Genomic DNA, 12749 nt, shown 5'->3' on the forward strand with positions numbered 1-12749 from the left:
TTTATCTTTTAGTGGCCGCATGTTGTGCCTTTGTTGTTCTTCTGTGACAAATCATCTCATATCCGCGACGATTCATTTGTCAACAGCCTTTGTTATTTTAAAGAGCGTGCCACTGTGAATTTGTAAAAGAAATAGAGTGAACTCTGTAAGGAAAGTTAAATATAGTGACTTGCAGTTGACGGTTCTCAGAAAGTATGACAACACAAATAAGGCCTGACACTGGTGCTTATTAAATGTATTGGCATGAGAAAAGAAGGAAACGGTGGACATAGCCTACGACCATTTCATTGTCCATTAATCATCCGCCATCTAATATCCTCAGAAGGAAATGGAAGAGGAGGGGAAACACCTCCATTGTAAAGTCTCAATATTATTGGACATCATTCACTGACAGGTACAAAACCAATTAAATCTGAAGAATTTGTGGCCTTCTGCTGTGTGACACAATGGTCAGCTGGATGAAATAAAGGTCCAACACTTTCCTCTAAGGAGAGGGGGGGGGGGAAAAGAAAGAACCAACAGAGACGTGATAGGAAACTACATTGTGATTCTGTCTGGCTTATTGCTTCTACTGGCAAACATCCCAGGCTTCTTATAAGCAGCCCTCTCACTGAGGACAAAGTTACTGAGGGTTGGGGTTAGAGAGGAGAACGCAGACTGTACGTGTCTGTGTGTGTGTGTGTGTGTGTGTGTGTGTGTGCCCGAGAGAGAGAGAGAGAGAGAGAGTCAGAAGAGCACTGGACAGAAAATAATTGACTCCCCACCAAATAAGTTGAAGAGGGCTTGGAGTTGAACACTGCAACTCTGCATGGCCATATTATGTCATTGCATTCATTTCATAGAGTGGGTAGGGCTGAGCCCAGTGGCATCATTCATCAGACCTAACTGTGCCGTTGCCAAAAGCACTTACAGTTACCAGAATGCAGAACAAAGCCCAAAACAATGATAACAAACAAGAAACAACTGTAATAACCGTGGCTATGGATACAGTGCTGCTTTAATATTACAGTCAGTATCAGGCCAGTGTAAAGCTCAAACTTTCATAGATGGTGGGGGGGGGGGAATGGGAAGGAGGGAGGGAAGTCCACACAAAAGATTCCTCTTGAAAAGGAGCGGCTCTGGCATTTGCAGATGTTGAGGCCTTGGGAAAACCTTTGGAATTGTTCGTGCATGCTACAGCCTAACGGCTTAACAGTAACAGAGTAGTAAGGGTGCAGTTCAGATAAAGACGCTCTACAGCTCTGGTGTTTAAATTGGACCTCATCACTGACTTTTCTCCCCAGATGTTTGTGATTCACTAGAAACACTGCACTAGTCCAAAGAAGTCAACCACATTGCTGACCAAATGAAACTTCAAAAACAACTTGGTTTTGTATTAAATGTAATTTGATACTCTTAAAGGAGATTTTTCCTTCTCTTCTTTGTTGAAGAATTCCGTGCATGTTGGGCTACCAAAGAGCAAGCAACTAAGGGGTTGAAGCAAACAGTGAGCTTATTGACACACACCATGCCATGATTTAGTAGGCCTGTTAGACATTGTCAGGGACTTACATAGTGTTTGCTGGGGTTTCTCCTCTTCTGCACATCTTGAACTGTTACTTCGTGAACGGTCCGCCTCGGCATGATGCAGTCAAACGTGAATTGCACTAAGAATTGCGGTCCAGCTCAACAGCGATCCGAACTAAATCCAAAGTATCTTCAGTCACTTCAGTTACCATTCGCGGGTTCGAATCGTGTTAAAAAACAGTCTTCTGCGTTCAATTCATGTGCATAGTCCACGTCGAGTTTCCTGTAACACATTCGGCAGCGGCTCCTTCTTTCTTTTTCCCGTCCTGTTTGTTGGCCCAGGCCTGGACCAAAACTCCCAGCCTATCCTAGCTCACCGAGACTAATTCGATAGCTGTGAGGTCTGCGGAGCCCGGCCCTGGTCGCTCTTAAAGGAGACGCGCTCACAGTGAGCCATGTCAAAAAGTCGCACACAGGAGGGTTATACATTGGCCTATGGCTTTATTGAGCTTTCAAATGCAAACTTTACAATTCTAAAATACTTTCGTGTGTTATGTGGAACGTAAAACTACAAAACTGTAAATGTGTATTGGTTATTGTATTTCCACAACTGAGCAAGTCTGTGTAACAGAACCAGGGTTTTGTCTACATTTCTACAAAGTTTCGGAAGTTTTCAGACGGAGGTTGGCAGTAATAAGTTGCCTATGGTCTGATAATAACGACTATTTGTTGTCTTCAGAGAATGTGGTGACGCTGACAACTTGGCATATAGAAGTCCAATGGTTTTTGTCAACATGGATGGTGTTGCTTGTGAAGCATAGTGAAGGTAGCTGAAATTTCAGGTGGCAGTTTGGCTAATATTTTACCAGTTACCCCCAGAAACACTCAATCAAAGATCATGTGTTCAGCTCTAGGCAACTACTCTAGCCCAGACCACAGAGTAGAGGTGAATGAATGAATCTCTGTGTTTGACTATATACACTGCCAAAGTTCATCAAGATCTAACACACGTGTTTGCAAAGACTGAGCTCCAATAAGAGACTGATATTTTTTAAGATTTTAGTGTTTACAGGATATCAGAATCCCTAGTATTTTATGTAAGAGTCTATACCTGTAGTGGGCACTACAGAACAGCACAAAACCATCTGAGGCGCATCATGAAAAGAAAGCAGTTTAAGATGACTTAAACGGGCAATCTTATTTGACCACAGGTCTGTAATTTGTTATAGATAAGGGCTTCTCCTACAATAACATAACTTACAGTATATAGATCTCGGCAGTAAAAGTTAATGTCTTTTATGAAAAATAGCAAAACTAAAAGTCTCTCTTGTGGTAGGAACCCATTCATCTAATTTTATACCACATGATAAATACATTTAAGGTAGCACTCAAGTCCTCAGCACAGTGAGGCCTACCACTCTTCTGACACTTGCTCTCACTATGAGAAATCATCAAAGTAATAAAATGTGGTTCATAAAGTAAAGTGACAGTTTATTAAGATTCTTTACTATCTGCAAAAAGTTTTGCCCTTCATTATTGCTTTGTACACAACTGTCTGAGAGGAATATTTGCAAACAGCTTAAGTGGCCTAGTTGTGAGTCATCTGCAAAAAATTAAATGCACATCTACTGCCATCTTGTGGTAGGAAAGCATAGAAATATCTGCATTGGGTCAATGGATTATATTTAAAATGCAACCTCAATGAATAATAATATCTGTCTGCGCCTTCTGCAAACTGTGAAGTAAGTAAGCATTATAAAGCTACCCTGGCTATGGCAGAAACATTGACAGCTGTACTGTTGAAAAGCTCTTCTGTGTTAAAGAATGATGGAAACACTGCAATGGTACTTAACTTGCACTTACAGCAGTTACATTCCTGCACTTTTTTTTTCTCTCTCTATTTCTTATGTAAAATAGTACTTATTGTTACACTAGGTCTCTATTGCTCATAGCTTGACTGTTCTCTCCCTTGTACGTCGCTTTGGACAAAAGCATCTGCTAAATGACTAAATGCAAATGTAAATGTAAATATTACACCAGAAGGGAGCAATCAGGCTTACTGCCACATTAGTCTACATATATAACACCCCTCACAGGCCTGTTTCATAATCCTGTCCACTGATGTTTCAGATGAAGGGTGTGGGGTCGGACAGGTCACACATCTGCAGCTCCAGATGTGAGGCGATGCCAGAGAAGCGGTCCTGCAGAGGCAGCAGGTAGCCCAGCGTCTCGCCCTGGGAGATGGGCCCTGTGTAGCGGTGGGGGCGGATGTTGAAGATCTTCACACAGTGCGCTGCAGAAGCAAAGCAGACAGGCCACACGCCATGTGTCAGGCATCTGAAAAAGCTGTGATGATTTGTGCCTGCTACAGCTCATGTCTATTCCCCTCTCCATAACAGAAAGGGGGGGGGGCAACATACTCCCCCCATGATGCAGTTCACTGCCTCTCTGCATTTATTACGTGTTTGTTCAGTAAGAAACGCTGCTTGCTAATCCGCATTGCTTACTCTAATAGTAATGCCGTTTTCCACTCTAATGATGGTCATTAGCGTGGAACGATTATGAGTTTTTTGCCTTTGATGGGATTTCATAAATTCCAAGGTCCTGATGTCAAAGGCAATGAGAAGTTCAGGGAGATCTCAGCCCTCCTCCACGCTCTCCCCTAATCCTCCAAAATCAGTCCTAGCTTCCTCTCTAATGAGATATTAGCCCTGGACGTGCCCTGCGCTAACACTGCGCGGGGGTTTCTGGCTCGCTTCTGTAATGGGGGGTCAAGGAAAAAAGCTACGCAGGCAGCCTTTGTGTTCTACCTTTTCTTATTAATCATCTTCTTTATCTTCTTCGGCCATTGGAGCTTATGCCTTGCCCTGATTGGGGAAAGTCTCCATGATTATTTTCACCAAGTTTCATGTCTGTGCCTTGAGAACTCTAGCGCCACCAATGGGTTAAAGTTGGAGGTGCATATATGCACGTAACTTTTGAGCCATATGCCCAGTAGTACAAAATGCTACCAAATGCATTCCTTGGACCAAGAAGAGTTCAATGCACTTTGTTTGTTGCTCTTCCTCTCTCATTCAGGACAATCAGGTAGATGCACCTCAGTAAGGAAAGTTTCCACGTCCGGAATCACCGCTGTCGGGCTCATACTCTGAGAAGAGTTAATGTAAGACAGTAGACTTACCAGAGTTGGAGAGTTTAACGCCATCAAACTGGATGCCATCAGTTCCGCGGCGGCCAACAGGACCACCCAATGTACCGGTGAAAGGTGCATTGATGTTGCCATAATCATCACACATAACGTCAACTCCTTTGTGAAGAGCACTATTTCTGCAAGACATAAATGAGCCAATAACATTAACAGCCTTATATGCAAAGCATTTGATAAAACCATGCAATACCATTTGCTACTGCATTATGCAACTCTTACACTGAAAGAGAACATTGAAAGACAGGTAAAATGCACAATGCTAATGTCAAATGCACAATGTCAATTATTTTGATATTCCGGTGGCATGCATTCCTTTCTTGTGATGACTGTCAAACTTGGTTGGAAAAAGAAACATGCCCTTTGAACTGTAATCAGTTTCCACTTTTCTATGTTGTGAACAATTGCTAAGTGAGCAATCAGACAAGTGAAGAACAGTAAAACACAGACAAAAGGCTAATGACAGCTCGGCGAGGATGACACACTTCTACAGGCGTCTCCACAGATCATTCCTCACTGCAATCTCTCTGTGCTCATTTTTTAGTCTCACTTTGGAGTGAACACTTCTAGAGCGCCTACTTGCCAGAAAATGACTTCTGTGGCTTCCAGACTTGAGGCGAAAGAACATAAAGGAATCTGTGAATGTCAGTCAGGGCAGATATTCCCACCGCAGGTCCCCGCACTCGTTTCAGTGGGGATTAAAGAGAGAGGAGGCTAAGACGCACACCTACACATAAAAGCAGCCAACCAAAAATAATAAGCCTCAAATGCTTGATATAATGCCCATATTTTTTAGGGAGGAATGCTTTAAGTAAAATAAATGGCATTTAGTCAAGTCGATGGCAATTAAAAGACAATGAGAGTTCACTGCCCATGATGACAATGGCAGCTTAATGCATAAACTGAGCAGTTTCCTCCCATATTATCATTCTACTGAACATAGTTTGCCACAGTATGAGCTCTATATTAACCTGTCCTCTCTCGTATAATCAGCCTCTTTATACCAAATACCATGTAATGCCCTATTGTGCATACACACACAATTCCCGCCTAGCATCTGACTCCGGACCAGAGGAGGGCCGGATCCGTGCCAGGTAGACCTGAACTCCCCAGATATCACGTCCACATTACCTGTGACGTACGTTGCTTTGGATAAAAAACATCATTTGACAAACAAACATCACTGACAGAGCTCTGTCGACTGAACCCCTTGGAGGTAAAAGGCACAGGAGGAGGATGAAATGCCTTCAGACAGCAGGGAGAGCCGGTCCCAGACAGCAGGGAGACCCGGTTCCAGACAGCAGGGAGACCTGGATTCAGACAGCAGGGAGACCCGGTTCCGGGCCAGATGAGGGCCGTCTGCTGCTCACTGTGGGGAGGGAGACAGCACTGCCAGAGGTAGACTACCTGACAGAGTTGAAGGCTCCACAGCCAAACCCATCGCAGGCCCTCACTCGATTGTGATGGTGCCCAGCACAGAACACATTCCAGGCCCCTGCTGCAGAGAAGAGGGGAAAACGAGAGAGAGAGAGAGAGAGAGAGAGAGAGAGAGAGAGAGAGAGAGAGAGAAGCATTTCAGCATGTGTGACTCCATGGGAGATGTTTACAGGTTTTTTAAAAAAAATGAATAAAAGTTGGAAATGTAGATGTTTAGAACGGGCTCCCGGTGATGCAGAGAACCTGGCATGCAGCAATGGCGCCCGGGCGAGCCGGCACACTTCTCCTTTAGGTATCTGCCTTGGCACACGTAGGTGTTGCGTTGGCATATGCCGCCGATGGCAGCGCAGCCCGCGTCGTTCCGCGGCCCTGTGGTTTTCCTTTGACTCTTTGCCACTTTGTCGCTCCCCGTCCTCTTGGCTTGGCCTTTGTTTTGCCCGGTCCCGCTCCTGGCTCCGGTTGGCGCTCGGGCTGTGGCTGCCACGCTGGTGCTGCTGCTGCCGCTGCGCGCTTTGTTGTGTGAAGACACATTTCCCTTTTGTTCTTTTTTCACCTTCCCCTCTCTCTCTGTCTCCATCCCCAGGCAGAGGCCTAGCAGAAGCACTTGAAATGCAAAAAGAAAAAAACAAATAGGAGGAAGAAAAGAAAAAAGTAGATGAAGAATACAGGATTACATTACGGAGACGAGAAAAAAAAAGAAGTTTGCGTCACTTCTGAAAATGTGGCAGGGATTATCCAAGATTATCTCAGTGGCAAAATACACACTTCAAAGTGAAGGTTTACCAGGTTGAGTGTGAGCTCAATGGGTCACAGAGAGTGTGTGAGAGGTTTTCTTCCACTAACCCCTTCCCTGCATAAACACATATTTGATAATTCATTAAGGGCCTCGGCACCACTGACTTGAGTGAATCTCCTGCCTCTTTCCGGGCGTCCAGAGGACAAGGGGCAGCAGGGTAATTGAAATGCGCTGTTTATCAAGGTATTATTTTTTTCTCTCATAGATTAATTCTCTCAAGACCATGTAATACAATGATAATCTAGAAAAACACACCAGCGCACACACACTCTGAATTTAATTACCTCCACTACCTTGAAAAGTTGATGGACACTGCAGAGATAAAGAACACTGGATGGTTTTAGTTAGTCTCTCTCTCTCTCTCTCTCTTCACTCTTTAACCCTCACTGTCCATCTCTCTTGCTTTCTCTCATCTCTCTTTATACACACACACACACACACACACGCGCACGTGTACGAACACGCACACACACCAACCCACACACACACACTCAGTGATGGCTACACATGTCTCTGTGCATTTATATCTTCTTATACTCTATGCAATGTAGACATTGTATTTCCTTCTGTAATAAGATGGCCATCCTTTGGTAGTGTTGAAGTATCTTCTGAGATTAGGCATTCAGGCATTCATAATTACAATAATGTGGCATGAGACACTCAATTATGCTTCCAAACTATACGCTTATGCTATTAAGCTCTCTCCTAGCACCGGTTTAAATTAAGTAGAATTCATGCAAAATTCACAAGGTATGTATTTACATATAATGTAACGGCTGTGTTGCTTGATTAATATTTCTGCATCGAGTGATTAATAATGCATTGAAATGTGCATAAAAGATGAATGCCTGATTAAAACCAGTCAAACGGGCGCCCTGTCTGAGAGGTGCAAAGCTGATGTGGTTGTACTTACAGCACAAGAGCAGTGAAGTTCTCACCAGCATTCTTAGAGTCTGTAGGCTGTGGTACAGAAAGAATATGCAAAACAGCGCCATAGGTGCTAAAAAACGTGCCTATTTCAAACATTTCTGCGACTAAGAGCTTTCTTTTAGGTTACTGTATATTTTTAGCTGTAGCGTGCCTTGACTGAAATGCTGTGCTTACCTGTCTGCAGAGCCTCTGAACAGCAACAAAGAGAAGTCTGTGTGGATTGAGATTTGCTCTCTCTCTCTTTCTCTCTCTCACTCTCTCTCTCTTACTCTCTCTCTCTCTCTCTCTCTCTCACTTTCTCTCTCTCTCACTATCTCTCTCTTTCTCTCTCTCACTCTCTCTCTCTTACTCTCTCTCTCTCTCTCTCTTACTCTCTCTCTCTCTCTTTTTCTCTCTTACACTCTCTCTCTCTCTTTTCAATGTTGTCCCCTTCAGTCCTGGCCACAGTGAGTTCTGCTTTAGTCAATATTGATACTGGCCTCCAAAGACATATTCCTCTCTCCACCATGAAAAGGGGCCTGAAAGAACTGTTGTGAAAGGTTACCTAATAAAATGCTTGCCCTGATTATAGGTACCAGGTCTTGGTGAGATGCAGTTTAAGGACACCACAGAAACCTCTTGTTTCTGCATGTGTTGGAGTATCCGAAGCTCAGTCATAACTACTGCAGTCACACTCCATACTTCACAGTACCCTCCAAAGTGATCTGTTTTTCCAGTCAAACACTGCTGAAATGTTTACTATCGGGCCTACATCCATGTCTTCAGTACTTTTGACAGTGACTTAATTTACAGGAATTACACTTTAATTGCATTTCCAAAAGAACATCTAATCCATGTCATTAGTATGTCATAACAAATGTCTTTTAATGAAAGTATGCAGGTATGACAGAATATGACCAATGATATAACATTGGGGTTGTTGTTATCTTTCTTTTGATTTGACTTTCATTGATGTTGGCGTCCTTAAGGGAACGGTTCAACCAAAAATGGAAATTCTTTCATCATCCACTCTGTCTTGCGCACCAATAGAAACTCATATTGTGTCATTTTTCCTGCCTGAGGAAAGAATACTCAGTGAGCTAAGTCTCCACAGCTATTTTCCATATAAAGTCAGTGGACAGTAATCGCAGTTTCAACCTCAAAAATGCCTGACAACATTCAACATCCAGGACCGTAGCGAAGTTTGACGCCTGTCGCACGGTTCGTTTGTAAACCCTGCACCCTTAACGACTGGCATGTCACGGCTCCCCCTCTATGTGGCATCATGAACGTGATCCTACAGAGGGACGTGTGGGCATAGGGGACCGCTTTGAGACAGGACACGTCAACACGCTCTCTCTCTAACGTGAGGATCAGCTTTAGAAGGCAATCAGACATCATAGGAGGCCAAAGGTTTCTGGGCCCACTGTCTCAGTTGTGTTAAACTGGAGAACTTGATAGTTTACTTTCTCACAAGAAGAATTTTGTAGTGAGTGTGCATTTTAGTCAAACTGTGTGTCAGTATGTGTTGAGGGGAGCTAACCGAGAGAGATACGGACTAAATAAATTAAATGGAGAAGATGGAGAATTCAGGCTTTACTTTCTGGGTGCTCGTACGGGCTTTTATAATCATGTATCTCAGAAGGAGATTATACAGCAGCTCGATTGACCATATGGTGAGGTATTAGTTTGAAATACACTATACTGCAATGCACGAAATGCAAGCTTTAATATCACACAATATGTGCGTGCTGCGTAATACCCAGGGTTTTTCATAAACATTTCACGCTGAAAGGGTTATATGAAGTCTGCTGCAAAAGTCCACAGAGATTTGTTTGACATTTCACTCCGCTCCCTTAGACAGTTTTCTTCCTCTGGCATTTCAAGTAGAGTAGGAAGATGCCACAAGTGTTTCCTAGCAACAGGCCACAGAGCTCTCTCTCCTGTTCCCTCGCCCTCTCTTTTCATCCCTCTCTCTCTCTCTCTCTCTCTCTCTCTCACTCTCTCTCTCCTTCCCCGCCTTCTTCGAATTGCAGCAATGCACCACTTACTCCAGACATGAAATCCATTCTCATTCTTCAAACTCCCCTCGCCAACTACTGGGGGAAATCAAATGATATTCATGCCTAACAATCACAGAGCAAAAAGACGAACAGCAAAAGTGCCAGAGAAGGTAAGTAACTTGGAGTCATTTTTACTTCTACTGAACAGATCAGCCAACAGCTGCCAGACGGCTAGAAAAACACGGCTTCGATATTTCACCTCTTCATTAACTGCACCAATACCTGACAGGTCTGACAGATGTTAATCTTAGAAGGCTCACTGGAACATGGAAGCCAATGGTGGGTAGGAGATCTGATGCATCAGGCTCAGCTTATAACCCACTTACATAGTTGCCTTCTCTGCAAATGCCTACGTTAATGTTTTTTTTTTTTTGGGTGAGTGTGTGTGTGTGTGTGTGTGTGTGTGTGTGTGTGTGTGTGTGTGAGAGAGAGAGTGTGTGTGTGTGTGTGTGTGGGGGGGGGGGGGGTGACAAAGTTAGGGGGTACTGGAGACCAGTGTTGGTCTATTCCAGAAGTCGCCGACAGGGGGCAGTGTTTTGCCCTCTGGGTATTCTGTGACAGCGCGTCCATGTATCTCTAAGGGATAACCTGGTCACCAGCCTTAGACACTCTCCACCTGAAGCAAGCATGCTGTGTGTGTTATCAACCAAAGGTCAGGAAACAAGGAATAAACAAGAACAAGATGTTTTCCAGGCCAGGACAACACCCTCGGATTGCATTTACTGGTGCGTGAAGAAAAAAAGCCAATACCGTCAATACTGAGCTCATTTTTGAATTTTAATTGATAACCTACAATCACCAGATGCAGCATGGCTATGTTGTGTTATGCTTTTGATCGTATTGTGATTCCCAAACAAGTTGAGGTCTTTCAGTCCCATCCAGTGTATAGATATTCCATTCTGAGCAGACATTCCATTCAGGTCACTTTTTCCATTTTCACCTTGTGATTCAGGGCCAGCTCCATTTCAAAGCGAATCATGATCCGACGGCAGCCTCAGTCATGCCAAGCGGTCAGGATGAATGGGGGAGATGTCGTGCCGGACAAGAAAGGTGACCTGGCGTGGTGGGGTGTGTGTGTGTGTGTGTGTGGGGGGAGGTTGGAGTTATTATGGTTCACCACAGTCCCCCTCTGAACAGCAGGTAAGAAACAGACAGCTCTTCAATCTGCACGACTCTTCCAGGGGGGAGAGGTGTATGTGTGTGTGTGTGTGTGTTTGATGGAACAGGTGAGATGAATGTCACACGCGTCGCAGTCAATCACATATTGATCAAAGCCTCCGTGGGCCTCCGGGGCTGACAGAGCGCCGCCTGGCCCGTCCAGGCCCAGCTCAACCTGGCATGGATGGAGTGTGTGAGTCACAGTGGGTAGGAGGGTGTGGATGAACACACATCCATACACATATCCTCACACACACACACACACACACACACACACACACACACACACACACACACACACACACACACACACACACACACACTCACACACACACACACACACACACACACACACACACACACACACACACACACACACACACACACACACACACACACACACACACACACGCACACACACACACACACACATCCACTGCTTTGATGAAGAGCAGGAGCATGGCAGAGTGCCAGGACGAACAGAAGACATGGCCTGGAGGGAGCATTGGCTCGCAGAAGGAGACAACCTGAGGTACACACACACACACACACACACACACACACACTCACACTCACACTCACACTCACACACACACACACACACACACTTACTCACACACACACACTCACTCACACTCACTCACTCACACAGACACACACAGTGTGCCAGATGAGATATTCGCGCAAGTACTTAAGCAAGCTACACATAAAAAAACCAAGATCCTTCTACTGCGCCTGTTCCCCTAGAGCAGTGGTTCCCAACCTTGGGGTCGCGACCCCTAGTGGGGTCGCATGGAATTGAAATGGGGTCGCCTGAAATAGTAAGTGATCAATACAAAAACATATAAATAATTTTTTTTATTATAAAAATAAAAACACCACACACAATTCAAAACAACCCCTCATAAATATCGAATTCAAATAAAATGCGGGCACTCGGCATATCTTGATTCACACGACCACACATATCAACATAAACATAACATCAAACATAAACCGCGCAGAAAGTAAGCTAGCTAGCAAGAAAATCAGAGCGAGAGAAATACAATTAAGAAAATGGAAAGATTTCTTCACCCACGCGAGTCGCCAACATCTTCAAGTGAAACTCAGAAACAGACACCAAAAAGACAGCGAAAATATGATGAAACCTTCCTTCAGTATGGATTTACTAGCATAACTGAAAACAACGAGGAGAAGCCTAAATGTCCTGTCTACCGAGAGCATGAAACCCAACAAGCTCAAAAGACATTTTGAGACAACACATAAAGAATATGTGGGGAAACCAAAATCTTTCTTGATAGAACGCAACAGGGGCTGCATTCGCGAGTGGCGGTGGAGGATTTCTGGTTTGGCGCAAGAGAAGAGTTCCCCTCGAGATCTCACAGTGTGCTTTAAAACTGTTGGTTTTCTTTTGGAAGCACATATTTGTGTGAAGCCGGATTTAGTGCTCTTGTGTGCATGAAATAAAAGTACCGTTCGCAAATGGATGTAACGGCAGAGATGAGATGCACTCTGTCTACTATACCACCCAACTTTGAAAGGCTGCAGCGAGACATGTGCAAGCTCACCCGTCCCATTAAATATGGTGAGCCCATATTTAGCTCATATTTGTAGCCTACTTAGCCTTGTCATTGTTTGTTCAGAATGAATTAATTTGCAGCCCATAAAATCCTCA

The 12749-nt window shown here is 44.2% G+C and overlaps 2 protein-coding genes across 5 annotated transcripts in view; both read right to left on the reverse strand.

The window, feature by feature from the left end:
- sh3pxd2b (SH3 and PX domains 2B) overlaps nt 1–1883 on the reverse strand; it is a 41155-nt gene extending 39272 nt beyond the window's left edge. For all 3 annotated transcript variants that reach the window (XM_031572154.1, XM_031572153.1, XM_031572152.1), the window contains exon 1: nt 1552–1883. In XM_031572154.1, the coding sequence (XP_031428014.1) occupies nt 1552–1586 (35 nt within the window). In that variant the 5' untranslated portion in view covers nt 1587–1883. The remainder of the gene's footprint in view (nt 1–1551) is intronic.
- A 1097-nt stretch (nt 1884–2980) lies between these two features.
- Nucleotides 2981–8137, reverse strand: LOC116221603 (leukocyte cell-derived chemotaxin-2-like). Of its 2 annotated transcripts, none has more exons than XM_031572817.2 (6): nt 8049–8137; nt 7858–7904; nt 6392–6751; nt 6119–6206; nt 4688–4833; nt 2981–3799 (listed from the first exon to the last, which is right to left on the reverse strand). In XM_031572817.2, exons 2-6 carry the CDS (start codon nt 7886–7888, stop codon nt 3633–3635), a joined length of 792 nt encoding a protein of 263 aa, XP_031428677.1. In that variant the 5' UTR covers nt 7889–7904; nt 8049–8137; the 3' UTR covers nt 2981–3632. The 2 variants fall into 2 exon arrangements, with proteins under 2 accessions (XP_031428677.1, XP_031428676.1); XM_031572816.2 differs by having other exon boundaries at nt 6119–6209.
- Between the last annotated feature and the right edge of the window lie 4612 nt (nt 8138–12749).

Source organism: Clupea harengus, chromosome 8 (assembly GCF_900700415.2).
Source record: "Clupea harengus chromosome 8, Ch_v2.0.2, whole genome shotgun sequence".
Classification (NCBI taxonomy): Eukaryota; Metazoa; Chordata; class Actinopteri; order Clupeiformes; family Clupeidae; genus Clupea; species Clupea harengus.

Bases quoted from the DNA above. Each gene is read 5' to 3' on its own strand.
- LOC116221603 (XM_031572816.2), bottom strand. From the start codon at position 7,888: ATGCTGGTGAGAACTTCACTGCTCTTGTGCT. The intron at 6,210-6,391 runs GTTCTCTGCATC...TCTTCTCTGCAG, and splicing joins GCGCCATTGCTGCATGCCAG to CAGGGGCCTGGAATGTGTTC. The intron at 3,800-4,687 runs GTAAGTCTACTG...TTGCTTCTGCAG, and splicing joins CGTTAAACTCTCCAACTCTG to CGCACTGTGTGAAGATCTTC.